This window comes from Galleria mellonella, unplaced genomic scaffold, assembly GCF_026898425.1.
Source record: "Galleria mellonella isolate WM207_F2 unplaced genomic scaffold, CSIRO_AGI_GalMel_v1 utg116, whole genome shotgun sequence".
NCBI classification, from domain to species: Eukaryota; Metazoa; Arthropoda; class Insecta; order Lepidoptera; family Pyralidae; genus Galleria; species Galleria mellonella.
In genome coordinates this window covers 2,731,677-2,746,129 of record NW_026441978.1, presented here as the reverse complement: position 1 = coordinate 2,746,129, position 14,453 = coordinate 2,731,677, and the positions used below count along the sequence as shown (strand labels likewise).

Sequence of the window (14,453 nt, the reverse complement as noted above, 5' to 3'; positions counted from 1 at the left end):
TAATGCATGTACTTTTGTTGTAATGTTTAAATTTGCCGCCTTCTATTTTGTTCTGACGTTTAACATAGATTGATAGTTGTTCAAGACTTTTGACATATTCTACTTAATCTGTGTTGTTCTCTTTTCAAATAAAATGTTCTCCTGCGGTTTCTGATTTGAACTTGTTATAAATTAATAAAATAGTTTAAATAAAACAACAACTTTATTTATAATTGTTTCATATATTGTACGCTTATATAGCAGGACATATAGTACTACTATTTAACTGATACCTAAGTACTATAATCATAGAATATATTATGGAAAGTAGTCAGATGACGTTAATCGATAAAGATCGAGGAAAAAGGCTTTTATTCGTCGTTTGTTACTTTTTTTATACTACAAAGGTGGAAAACAATCATACAGTATTCACTTTCAGATTTATAATATTAGTAAGGGTTAACAGAGAGAGAGAGAGAGTGAAAGAAGGGGGAGGAAGAGAGAGAGAAGGGAGAGGAAGAGAGAGAAAGGGGAGAGAGGGAGAAGACAAATAAACCAGGTAGGTTAAAACAACGTATTTGCTGGTCATCCATTAGTTTATAGTATATTAATAAAATTTAAACATTTTCTATTTATATTTGACTGAAGAAATATAGTATGCGTTTTCCATTTTAATCATCATCATCTTCATAGCGATGCTTGTGCCGGGAAGCTGCTGTCCTATCTGCAATTAAAATTTAATTAGTTTCAAACGTCAACCCTTTGTAAATTGTCTCTTTTAATTAATTATTTCTCTTCATAATTGATGGTGACAAACAAACAGCTCTTAAAATAGATTCCCGTGCATCGAGTCGCGAAATATTTTATTATATAAACAATGAAAGCGATATTTTACATTTCAACTTTTTAATTGATTTTGAACTTTCGCGTTGTTGACACATATTATACATAGATGTCTCCGTAGGTACAGCTCGCCATCGACAGGGAATTCACCCCTATACCTGAGAACCAAGATGGTCGCGTACAATACGGTTTCAGAGATGTTTTCTTTCACGAACACTCAGGTTTTGGAATAAGATCCCAGTCGACGTTTTTCCAAGAGACTACAGTATGGAATTCTTCAAAAGGGGGCTAAAAAGGTTTTTAAGGGTAGGCAACGTGCGCGTAAATCCCTTGGTATTGCCGGCGTTTATAGGCTATGGTTACTGTTTACTATCAGGTGGGGCGTATGCTTCTTTGTTGCCTCAGTGGTATAAAAAAATATAAAATATCTTTGTTATTAAAAACTAAAGAACACTTACATGCGGTAAACAAAATTGTCTTTGTCATAATTTGTCATAATGCCATATTTATTACTTCTAGTTTTATCTATAAATCCTTCATTATTATTTAAATTTACATAATCATCATCATTGTAATTATGATCATCGATCAAAATATCATCATTTAAAACATAAACAATGTTTTTATTAAAATTATCACTTCTCATTGCTTGGAGTTTCTTAATTAGTTCCTTAGTAACTTTATCAATAGAGTTATCATGTTTCGTCTTCTTGTAAGGCCTCTGAAGTTTTGATAGTTGAGTTTCTTTGTCTTTGTCATTATGTATGTATCTATCGTTCATATATATTTGATCATTGCCTGTATTTTCTCTAATTTCGTATATTTCAATTTTTGGTTTACTGGATTCCGATAGTGCAATACCTGAAGCAATGTATATAAGCAAATATTAATATTTTTTTATAAATATCAGTAAAATGTTAAGTATCATTTATTATACAAATTGTCGAGTTACATTTATGTATCTTCATGTTTTGTCCTTTATGAGGTAGACAGAGAGAAATGAATATTAGCAGTCTCAATCTATGTTAATAAAAATCGTAGAATAAAAATGCTATGAGCGTATGCATTATGAAATATCAACCAGAGGGAGACTTTGCACAAAAGTCGTTTGCTTGGGCACCTCTGTCCTATTCGTATTTCAACCGTAAAGCAGTTGTGTTTGCATGGTTGTGTTTCGGTTCGAAGGGTGAGATATGGCAGTGAATTTACAGGGTACAGAGCAATAACACCTGAGTCCTCAGGAATGGCAACACATGGAGGGTATCATGGGCGAAACAGTATACTCTGTCATGTTCATGGTACTGCTCATGTCTATAGGTGACAGTTAAAAAGTACACACACACACACACACACACACACACACACACACACACACTCTTCGTCCATTTAATTACTGAAGGTCGTGTCCTTGAAAGGTGTCTGTTGCCTACACACTATAACTACTAGAAGCCAGTTTAAAATTATTCTTCACACAACGAGAGAAAGAACGTAACACTTTAACTTACACAAAAGAAATATAATTAGAGATTTCATGCTCCCGCGCGTTTCTAACAAACAAGTTTTAAGGGGAAACATTAAAAAAGTATAAGATTGAATTTCATTCGGTTTATCGTCATTTTACGAGTTCAGACCGACATTTATCTGGCGTATAGAAAATTGCTAAATCATAAATTGGAAATTCCATTTAGTTTATGGGGTTTCGACTTTTCTTATATTTTCCTGATGGGGTGGGCACGGCTTTTGCGACCGGCGAATACGAAGTTTACCATGTTTCACTGCGTTTTATTACTCTTCTTATTAACGTCGTGCCCGCGACTTTGTTCGCGTGACCGGCTTATATTAATTGGCCGGGATAAAAGTTGCTACGTATTGTGTAGCTTGAAATGGCTAAGAATCTGTTGGCCTACTTGAGGGAAAATGGTAGCCATCGCCTATAAAGATAAATAGCACCACAGATATCAAGAATATATTGTGAAGCCCATTTTACGATTCATACGTCGTCATTTACGATGAGCAAGCATGACATGTCTTCATACTTACATAAGAATGTAAGTGTCTGGTAAGAACCAGAGGGATACTTTGTACAAAAGTCGATTGCTTGGGTACCTCTGTCCCATTCGTGTTTCTACCGTGAAGCAGTTGTGTTTGCATGGTTGTGTTTCGGTTTGAAGGATGGGATATGGCGTGAATTTACAGGGTACAGAGGAATAACACCTGAGTCCTCAGGAATGGCAACGCATGGGGGGTATCATGGGTGAAACAGTATACTCTGTTATGTCCATGGTACTGCTCGTGTCTATAGGCGACGGTTACCACTTTCCATCAGGTGGGCCGTTAGCTTGTTTGCCATTCTAAGTTGTATAAAAAAAAATAACTCTGTAATTTTATTGCCATAGAGTATACAGTACAGTTCTTTGGCAACTGAAAAATTATATTGTTTTTAATCTCTGTTAAATCCTACTACCTCTACTACTACCTTAACTACTCTTTAGTACTATCTTTCAATGTTCTCTCTTCATTTTCCTGCGTCATTTTCTTCTATTGTATGTGCGTTATTAAGTATGTGTATGTTTATGTGTATATTTGGTTGTGTATATATAATATATGTATGTGCATATGTGTGCATGTATGTGTATATATATGTATATGTATGTATATGATAATATTTATATAATAGTGCGTTACCTACCCTTTATCTTTTTCTCAATGTCCTCTACCAAAAGGTTGTCTGGACGAGATTGCTTAGCGATAAGGCCGCCTTTTGTATCACTTCTCATTAATATTTACTTTATATGTTATTATTTTTACTTGGTGCAATAAAGTGTAAAATAAATAAATTATTTTAAAAATGCCAGCGAGCTGCAGCGCGTAGTGCGTTCCTTATGGCGGTCTATGGAGGAGGCCTATATTCGGCAGTAGACAGATAATGGCTGAGATGATGATCATCATCATCTCAGCTATTATCTATCCATTGATGATGATGATGATGATAACATAGTTAAAAGTTTACTTATACCTCGTGTGTTACTATTCTTGAGAAGTCAGGTATAATATTGTCGTACTAAGGTATTTCTTCTCCATATCTCTTCAAACCGAAATAGCATTACAAGTACAGTTGCATGGCAGTAGACATGCAATTTACTTACCTGCCTTTAAAATAGAATTGTTTGACTTGAACATCGCTGTCTCAAAGGACAATATTTACTATATTCTCATGGTAGCTGTGTGCACTACAATACTTTTATCCTTCACATATTTTGAAAATTCCGTTTAGTATTATTTTATTTTTCTCAGCGCGGTGACATCACATGGTGTTTCTACAAAATGTGTCTCATAAATATGTAATAGTAAATATATGCATCTATAAAGCATCTGATACCTTCAAGAAAAGAGAATATTCCATCATTGAGTTATAATAGATGAGGATCAAAAGGCAGGCCAGTTAGCCCATCATGATTAATTTGCTTGGAACCGTCAGGTCGACCTGCCAGGGTATATTGGTGACAATGGGACTGGTAGTTCGCGTTACTAAAAGTTCCTACCCAGTTTGTTTTTGGTTGTATTTTTTTATGCAATTTAAAATGACAAACAAGCTGACGACTCACCTTATGGAAAGTGGTAAAATGTAGTGTAAAGTGATGTCCCACTAGAAAGAACGATGACCTCAAATGTATTGTAGGGAGTCAGTGGATGCAGGTGGCATGGGAATGTTTTTTATGGCTTCAGCAGGGAGAATTTAATGGCTAAAATGATGACGAAGATGATGATTTAGTTAGCTCTAAATATATGCTCATTGTTAACGCTAGTCACTTCTTATAATCCGACAAGAAGCATACACGTTTACCTCTTTGTTAAAAAAAGAAATTTATGACGAATCTATTGCTTAATATTCTTAAAAAAAATCTCCAAAAAAATCGAATCACAATTCATGTGATTCTATTTCGTAATATTGTAGAAAGAAAAAGAAAATGGTTACTAAAAGATGGAGTTTAAATCGAATAATAGGATTTACGTTTTCTAGGAAAACTAACTAATAAAACTCATCACTATTCAAGTAGAACAAAAGGCTTCTGTCTTACAATATTCACGCTAGTGTCAATAGCGTGTCACAATCCTTACTAGTATAATATTATAAATATGAAAATGAGTTAATTTCTTATTTTATAGGGTCCTAAAAACTTAAAAGACTATATAATTCATGATACTTATTTTAATTATAATGATATTTATATATATGGTGATGAGATATATATAAATTGATAATTTTGTTTAACAAAAAAGAACTATCGGCTTTATTCGTGGAAAATCAGTTCTTTTCATTTAAAATCTATAATTACAGGATTATGATAAAATCCTTTAAAAGGATTATAATAAAAATTTTATAAGACTAATCTGAAAATATGTCTTTTCAGATAAATAAAGAATTTTCCAAATCGGTTTACAAATGACAGTCATGAAGTAATAAACATAAAAATTCAATCGACTTCAAAAGTTTTGTCACATTGTAGTCTGTTTTTCTTTGTGGGACACAATAACTAATTATCTAAAATAGGCTGAAAACAGACTTTTATAGATTGTTTATTCAAAAACATTGAATATTGTTAATAAATATAGTAATCACAACATTTGAATTCATTATTAAATTATTAATAAATGAAAAAGAATAATTATAAACTTTGTAACCAGTTTTATAACAATAAATAAAATAAAACTTGTCTTTGTAAAGAAGTGATATATATCAAAAGATATATTTTTGTAATGTCATTCATTTCACGTGTGGTCCCGGCATAGAATAGGTCACTCCGTGGGTGTCATTAGAGGCGGCTAAGGGAGGGCGAGTGATGGGCAGCAGCGTCCCTTTTAAAACGTCTCTAAAATTTAACCATGGTTGCTAATCGATCTGATAAGCATGGTAATTACTGGAAAAAACCCTCCAAGGGGAAGGCAGTGGCCAATTAATGGCTAATATGATAAATATGAATGTCATCCATGGTGATTCATAGTCACGTGGTTTTTTTGTCCTCCTGGTGAGAAGGGCTAGTGGCTTTGGGGCAAGTCCCTTTAACATTTTCATAATATTCATATGAGAAAGAAAAACCAACAGATGTCGCTGTCTCGTAATTCATGTACGCGGATAAAATATCTATTAAGCGGTTCGTCACTTGCCAATCGCTGAAAACGCGACAGCGGCCTCTACGACTGGAACCAATATCAAGTTTTAACAATCCAGCTAATGATTAATCAGACTGTCTGAACTGTAAATAGCGTCAATAAATACAGCTAACTTTTGAAAGCATTCTCATGTACAGACTATTGAACAAATTGTGAGGGCCTGACTGATGTGGGCACGGGGAGGTAATGATTTGTCTTTAGAATGGAATTTATTTGCCTCCGCTGTGTGTGAGCCGCTTTTGTTTTTTTTTTATTGTGTGTAATGCATAAAGGAATCTAAGGATTATCTCAACGAGCCATTAATGTCCCAGTTTTCCGCTGTTCTTGTACGGATATTCTTCCGGTTATTTTTTTTTTTATACAACTTAGAATGGCAAACAAGTTGACGGCCCTCCTGATGGAAAGTGGTAACTGTCGCCTATAGACATGGATAGTACCATGGACTTAATAGAGTATGCTGTTTGGCCCATGATTCACCTCATACGTTGCTATTCCTGGGGACTCAGGTGTTATTCTACCCTTCAAACCGAAACACAGCCATGCAAACACAACTGCTTCACTGTAGAAACACGAATGGGACAGACGTGTCCAAGCAAATGACTTTTGTACAAAGTCTTCCTTAGTGCAGTAGATAGATAGATAGATAGATACTCTTTATTGTTTCTTCCAAAAGATTACAATAGTAAACTTATTATAAATATAAACAATTACGTTAATTAATTAAATAGTTTAGTTTTTAAATCAAAATAACTGTTTTTTTTTTCAAACTTGAAGTCTGTTTATTTCATGTAACATAATCTTAATTATTTATTTGTTTATTTACACTTAACTAAACCACTTATAAAAATATAAAATATAGTAAATTCTAATGAGAAGTGATACAAAATTATATTTTTAATAGTTCAAAATGCTTAATCTGTTCGCAAACATACGTTGTATGAAACGTGTTGTGTGTTTCTTTTAATCTTCGCCTCTTTGAAGTAGAAGATTAAATAAACACTTTTTAAACACTTTGTTCACTTTGACATAGCGTTTTGACGGTTTCCCAAGATTTTGTTAGCGCATTGTAACTTCAATTTAACGTCAGAATTACTATGTCATCTGTTAATCCTTACATCTATTAGAAATTTGAGAGTATTTGAATATGTATGAATGAATGTTTTGTTACTCTTTCATGCAAAAACTGCTGAACAGATTTGAATGAAATTCGGTACATAGATGGGTTATATCTTAAAGTATTGGATACTTTATATATTGTTATCGTGTGGTTCCTTCATAGAATAGGCCACCCCTTCCTTTACCATGAGTGTCGTAAGAGGTAGCTAAGTGAACTTAATGACCGAGGAGTGGACAGCAGCATCCTTCTTAAAACATTAAATGCGGTTGCCAAGCTGCCTACGAAGTATGGCAACTACTGGCAAAATCCTTCAAGGGAAAGGCCTATGTTCAGCAGTGGACAGTACGGCTGTCACCATCATATACTGATTCAGACAGTAAACTTATAAAAATAATAAATACAGCAAAATTTCAATGAGAAGTGATACTAAAATTAATTATTAATAAATCATTCAAAATGCTTAATCTTTTCACAAACACATGTCGTATGAAACGTGCCGTGTGTTTGCTTGAACAATACAAATGTATTATTTGAATGTCCCAAACAAATTGGGCAAGCAGCTTCACAGAATTTGTTTAGGACCAAAGGTTTATAGTCTAAACAGTAGCCAGTTCAGTTTAATTATCACAAAACTTAGATAACTATACGGAAATTGGTTTGTTGATATTGAATCACGTATATTAATTAATCTAAATTATTATTTACGAAATATATTATTCATATTTATTTTTTTATACAACTTAGAATGGTAAACAAGATGACGGCCCATCTGATGGAAAGTGGTATACGCCTATAGACATGAGCAGTACCATGGACATAACAGAGTATACTGTTTCGCCCATGATACACCCCATGCGTTACCATTCCTGAGGACTCAGGTGTTATTCCTCTGTACCCTGTAAATTCACGCCATATCCCACCCTTAAAACAGAAACACAGCCATGCAAACACAACTGCTTCACGGTAGAAACACGAATGGGACAGAGGTACCCAAGCAATCGACTTTTGTACAAAGTCTCCCTATTGACATGTACAGTTTCATGAATATAACAGAGTATACTTTGTTGCCCATGACCCTCATGTGTTGCCATTTCTGAGACTTAAGATTCGTTATGCTTCTGTACTCTGTAATTTTATTGCTATACCCCAACCCTTCAATGCCCAACATATCTATGTACACATAACTGCTTCGCGGCAGAAACACGAATGGGACAGATATACCCAAGTAGACAACTTATTCGTATTTACAAGAGATATAAAATTAGAAATCAAACTTTAATATTTGAGTGATAAAAATAAAATAGAATAAAAGAAAATAAAATAAAATAAAATTTCAACTTACGCTACATTCCATATTAAACGAAGATCGCTTGTATACGCAAACCTTGTCCTATACGAGTTTAGTAACTCATAGTTTAAACTCCATAGGAATTACTAATAAATGCTCCAATAACTTAAACATCAATATTGTACGCCAACTTATCCGTATTAAAAGCTTATCCGTACAAAACTCGCTTATGTACACACTGGCCGGTTACAAAATTCAAGCATGTTTGTACGGGACGAACATAGATAATATTTGCTTAATTTCGCGATGGACGTATTAAATTTAGGGATTACTACAACATCCTTAAAAAACTATAATATTTTGTTTAGTTTATTACAATTTTTTTATTGTTTCAAATTTCGAACGGGCCTCCAGTAACACTGTTAATACAAACACACACACACACGCAACCAGGCACTCACGCACGCATGCACGCACGCACGCACTCACACACAAATGTGTATAAACACAAGCACAAGGATGTTGTATTTTAAATGTACATTCTTATATCAATATAATATCAGCCGTAAATTGAATAGTTAAACAATAATATTGTCTGAATTAGTTTTAACAAATCAAATTGATAACAAATCTAAATAATACAACCGATTTGAAAACCTACTTCTATTTTTATAGTCGATTGAAAAATACAACCGACTTGTAAAAGATTAAATAAACACGATAAAAAATTCTTTAAAAATATCATCGTCATCATCATATCAGCTGTTAACTGTCCACCGCTGAAGATAGACCTCCTCTTTTGGAGGTTTTGCCAGTAGTTGCCACGCCTGACAGGCGGGTTGGTTAGGTTTTGGTGACTTTTTAGGACATTCAAGAAAAGAGCATATTCCTTTTTAAAAGGCCGGCAGCACATCTGAAATGCCGTTGGTGTTGTGGGTGATCACGGGCAGGGGTAGTCATTTACCATCAAGTGAGCTGTATGCCCGTTTGCCACCTGTGTTTAAAAAACAACTTTTTAGGAGGAACGCTGCAACCTATCCTTAGACCATTTTTTTTGATAGGTGAAAATGGTATGGTAACCCCGCTTGCGCTAACGGGATACGCTGGCGAAGCACCAGTGACGGGTGATTGATAATAATAAAAACAGAACAGTTAGCCCGTCATGATGAATTCATCAGAAAGTAACCTTGATAGTTTCCAGGGGGAACCGCGAGGAGGTCGATCTGGTTGGGTATATTGTTAATAATATAAATAGGGTTATTTGATTAATAATCCCTTTCCCCCCGAAAGGAAGGGGTGGCCCATCCTATGTGTAATAGTATATAGTAAATAAATACATATTCTCTTAATATTTTACAGCAGTCCGCTGTCATCGTGACTCCAATCTCCTGTTATGTCAATCACCAGAGTACGCTGCCACTAATACGTTTATCTCGCGCTACGCCAAGGCTGACGGAAGCACGTACGCCAGTTCCTTATCTTAGGAGCAAACTGAATTACTTGTTAACGAGTCGTTTGCGTTGTGATTTAACACTTGGCGTCAGCATCAGTCTGGAATAACCTTTAAACTATAGTATATTTTTTTTACGCAATTAAAATGGCAAACAAGCTGACTGTCCACTTGATTGAAAGTGGTAAACGTCGCCTATAGACATGAGCAGTGCTATGGACATAATAGAGTATACTGATTCACTCATGATAAGTACCCCCATGATAAGTAAGTTGTCATCCTTGAGGACTAAAGTGTTTTTCTTCTGTATTCTGTAAATTTATATGATAATAGCCAAGCAAACGATTTTTGTACAAAGTCTCCCTTTGGTGATATACAGCGTATATATATGTTTTTAATAATAATAATAATAATAATAAATAATTTTTATACAAATAAACTTAATAATAAACATTTTTTAAATGGTCCTTTTTTAATGAATCTACTGCCCAGTTAGGAAAGCAATTTCAGCTGAGAAGAACGGTTGAGAAATACAGCTGTTGCTTTTTTCAAGTAAAAGTTAATTTTTCAACAAAAAAAATTTCTACATATTTTAATTTTTATATTTTTTTTGTATGTATGTATATGTTATCTGAACACGTTGTAATACAATTGTACCTCTATGGGTTAAGTACCTCATAATAAAGAATATTATTTATTTATTTATTAATGCGCTATAAGGTAACAAACAAACAAATCCCCTTTCACATTTATAATATTAGTAAGGACAATATTATATAGTAGATGTATCCTTTTTTTTTATACAACTTAGAATGGCAAATAAGCCGACGGCCCCCCTGATGGAAAGTGGTAACCGTCGCCTATACACATGAGCAGTACCATGGACATAACAGAGTATACTGTTTCGCCCACGATACCCCCCATGCGTTGCCATTCTTAAGGACTCAGGTGTTATTCCCCTGTACCCTGTAAATGTACGCCATATCCCACCCTTCAAACTGAAACACAGCCATGCAAATACAACTGCTTCACGGTTGAAACACGAATGGGACAGAGGTACCCAAGCAAACGACTTTTGTATAAAGTCTCTCTATGCCTGTGTGAATCAATATATGATAATATCAGCTGTACTACCCACTATTGAACATAGGCCTCTCCCTTGGGGGGTTTTGCCAGTAGTTGTCACGCTCCGCAGGTGGCTTGGCAACCGCTGCCCATCCCTCGACCATTATGTTTCTTTAGTCGTCTCTTACGACACTCATGGTAAAGGAAGGGGTGGCCTATTCTATGACGGGACCACACGATATCAATATATAAAGTATCCCATACTTTAAGATATAACCCATCTATGTACTGAATTTCATTCAAATCCGTTCAGAAGTTTTAGTAGGAAAGAGTAACAAACATTCATCCATACATACACATATACTCTCAAATTTCTAATAGAAGTAAGGATTAACAGATGACATAGTAATTCTGACGTTAAATTGAAGTTACAATGCGCTAACAAAATCTTGGGAAACCGGCAAAACACTATGTCAAAGTGAACAAAGGAACCGCTCCCCAGGCGGTCTTTAAAGTTAACACCCAACGCAATACAGGAATTTATTTCCTTTACACCGACCACGCCGATGTTCGGAGAAAGGATTTTCTATACATTTTTCATACAAATTAAAATGATGCGGTCCCAAACAATGGGACAATGGCGCGGTAATTAAAGAAAGAAAAAATAAATATTAATTTATAGCAAGTTTAAGTTAAATGTAAGCAATTTTGAATAGTCATTTTTTTTTCATTATTTTACAGTCCATTTGGAATGCAATTTCAGCCAAGAAAAACGGGTAAAGAACTCATTTGTTAATTTCAAATATTTTAATTATATAATTATTAAATATAATTAATAATAAAATTCTTATTAATATTATAAATGAGAAAATAACTTTTTTATGCAATTTTCAAATGGTAAACAAGCTGACGGTCCACCTGATGGAAATGGTAACCGTCGCCTATAGACATTACCTGCGCCATGAAATCTATGGAGATACTTATTTGAAACGTCGCATCACTGAAAGTTCGCGTGAATTTACTGGGTACAGAGGAATAACACCTGAGTCCTCAGGAATGGCAACGCATGGGGGGCATCATGGGCGAAACAGTATACTTTGTTATGTCCATGGTACTGCTCATGTCTATAGGCGACGGTTACCCTTTTATTTATATATTTTAATATACACATACTGTTTAGAATAAATAAAAACTTAAAATACTTTTTAATCTGTTTAATAAACATTATCTCAGTCATGCGAACAACATAAAAACCAGTTTATAGCTATATTAGTTAGTATATAAACAAAACAAAGCCTGAATAAATTGAACTATTGTACAATAACACATTAAATATTCATATTATTTAATTTAAAATCGTTCCAGCGTGAACACGACCCCATAAATGTGGGCCAGCATAATCAATACCGAGGTATTCCTTCGCCCGACCCCTATTTATCCCCTCCGACATGTCAAAAGATACTGTCAACTTGTGAATTATTTCTCCCCATTATAAGGGTTGATGCATACCCAAATATTATTTTATTTAGATTTCTATAATAGATTTGGAACCATTTAATCGCAGTTATGGAAATAATTCTATACAATAAGGATTAATTTATTTGCAATCACTTTATTGATCTCTTATAATACATGTTTTAAAAGGTTATTTTTTTATGCAACTTAGAATGGCAAACAAGCTGGTGGCCCACTGATGGAAAGTGGTAACCTTCGCCAATAGACATGAGCAGTATCATGGACATAACAGAGTATATTGTTTCGCCCATGATAACTCCCATGCGTTGTCATGAGTAGGATGTTACTAGGATGTTATTTCTCTGTACCCTGTAAATTTACTGCTATATCCCACTCTTCTAACCGAAATACAGCCATGCAATTACAATTGCTTTACGGCAGAAACACGAATGGGACAGAGGTACCCAAGCGAATGACTTTTGTACAAAGTCTCCCTCTGTGTGATCTTAATTCTAAATTACAATTTCTCTCAGTTAACCTTAGAATTATATATACTAATATTATAAAGAGGGAGGGGATTGTTACTAATGTGGCTTACGAGTCAGGTCGACCTCCACGTGGTCTCTTCTGGAAACCATCTTGCTAAATTACAGTTATATTCATTATGATGGGCTAATTTAAAGCAAATCCCTTTTCTTTCTCACCTTTCATCTCACACTGGTGCCACGCCAGCGTACACCATTAGCACAGGCAGGGGTTACCATTCCATTATCATCCATAAAAAAAAAAAATAGAAAATAATTGAATAATTGTGAAAGTTAAGATTTGAATAGTTGTGTGTTTTGAAAATTTTATGTTGTCTAAACTGAAACCTAATTAAAAATCTACATTAAATACAGGAATATCTTCTTTAGTTCTTGTACCTTTCTTGTAACAGGTTACCTACTAATAATTTTTCCTTTCACTGCACTGGGTTGGTTGGTAGAAATCTCTTTCAGAGATAAGCCTACCCTGGCTTACAAGTTGTTAAAATAATCGCTATATTTGTTTCTTTTAAGAACAATAAAGAATATGTCCTGGGTCTTTTCAAAACCTACTGCAGGCACCAGTCTCTCATAAAACGGGTCTCACAAATTTAATTATACCTCGATCTTTTACTTTTTACTACCTTTCGTGAAGCGAAAAATAAACCATTCATTAATTTATTCATTCAATAATATATAATGTACATAACGATTGAATGGAAGCGACTTGTCGTTGCGACTTGTCGCAATTGCGTATTTACATTTACGGTTTCTAGTTTTCCATCAAACCAAATTCTTTCGAACAAATAAATCAGTGGCAGGTGTCAGTGACACCTGATACTGGTATCCCTTTCGCTCGCAGCGTTCCGTCCCTTTCTCACATTTAATGAGATTTAAGGTTTTTGCTTACAAATTTTGGAATGGTACAAATTATTGTAGCACTTGGCTATATTGGTCGAATTATATAATAAGGATGACCTAGAAATTTAGGAAACAAAAATATATAATCTGTATCAATGGAGCTTTATGAAAATCATCATTATCGTCATATTAGCCGTTAACTGTCCATTGTTGAACATAGACCTCCCCTTGGAGGGGTGGCGGGGTTAATAGTAGTTGCCATGCTTGGCAGGCGGGTTGGTAACCGTAGTTAGGTTTTTAAAAAGAAAGTTCTGATGCGTTAGCATCAGAAAATTTTGGTTTTAAGGGTAGGATATGGCAATGAATTTACAGGGTATAGAGGAATAATACCTGAGTCCTCAGGAATGGCAACGCATGGGAGGTATCATGGGCGAAACAGTTTACTGTGTAATGTCCATGGAACTGCTTATGTTTATAGGCGACGGTTACCACTTTACATCAGGTGGGCCGTTAACTTGATTGACATTTTAAATTTAATAAAAAAAAAACAAATAACACTTAGTCAAATAAAATATTTATAATATTAATAGGATTTATTTCTTCATTTACATTTTTATTCCATCTGCCTACCCCGAGAAGGATATAGCGTGAAGATAGCCGGAATATCACTTTCAAAAGCGGAAATATCCCCATTAGCGG

General features: G+C 34.5%; 1 protein-coding gene across 1 annotated transcript; it reads right to left on the bottom strand.

Annotated features, from left to right (window-relative positions):
* Positions 1 to 556: 556 nt before the first annotated feature.
* Positions 557 to 2,434, bottom strand: LOC116412992 (uncharacterized). Its single transcript, XM_052894478.1, has 3 exons — positions 2,328 to 2,434; positions 1,281 to 1,683; positions 557 to 703 (listed from the first exon to the last, which is right to left on the bottom strand). The coding sequence occupies exons 1-3, from the start codon at positions 2,395 to 2,397 to the stop codon at positions 700 to 702; spliced, it is 477 nt and encodes a 158-aa protein (XP_052750438.1). The 5' UTR covers positions 2,398 to 2,434; the 3' UTR covers positions 557 to 699.
* Positions 2,435 to 14,453: the final 12,019 nt, after the last annotated feature.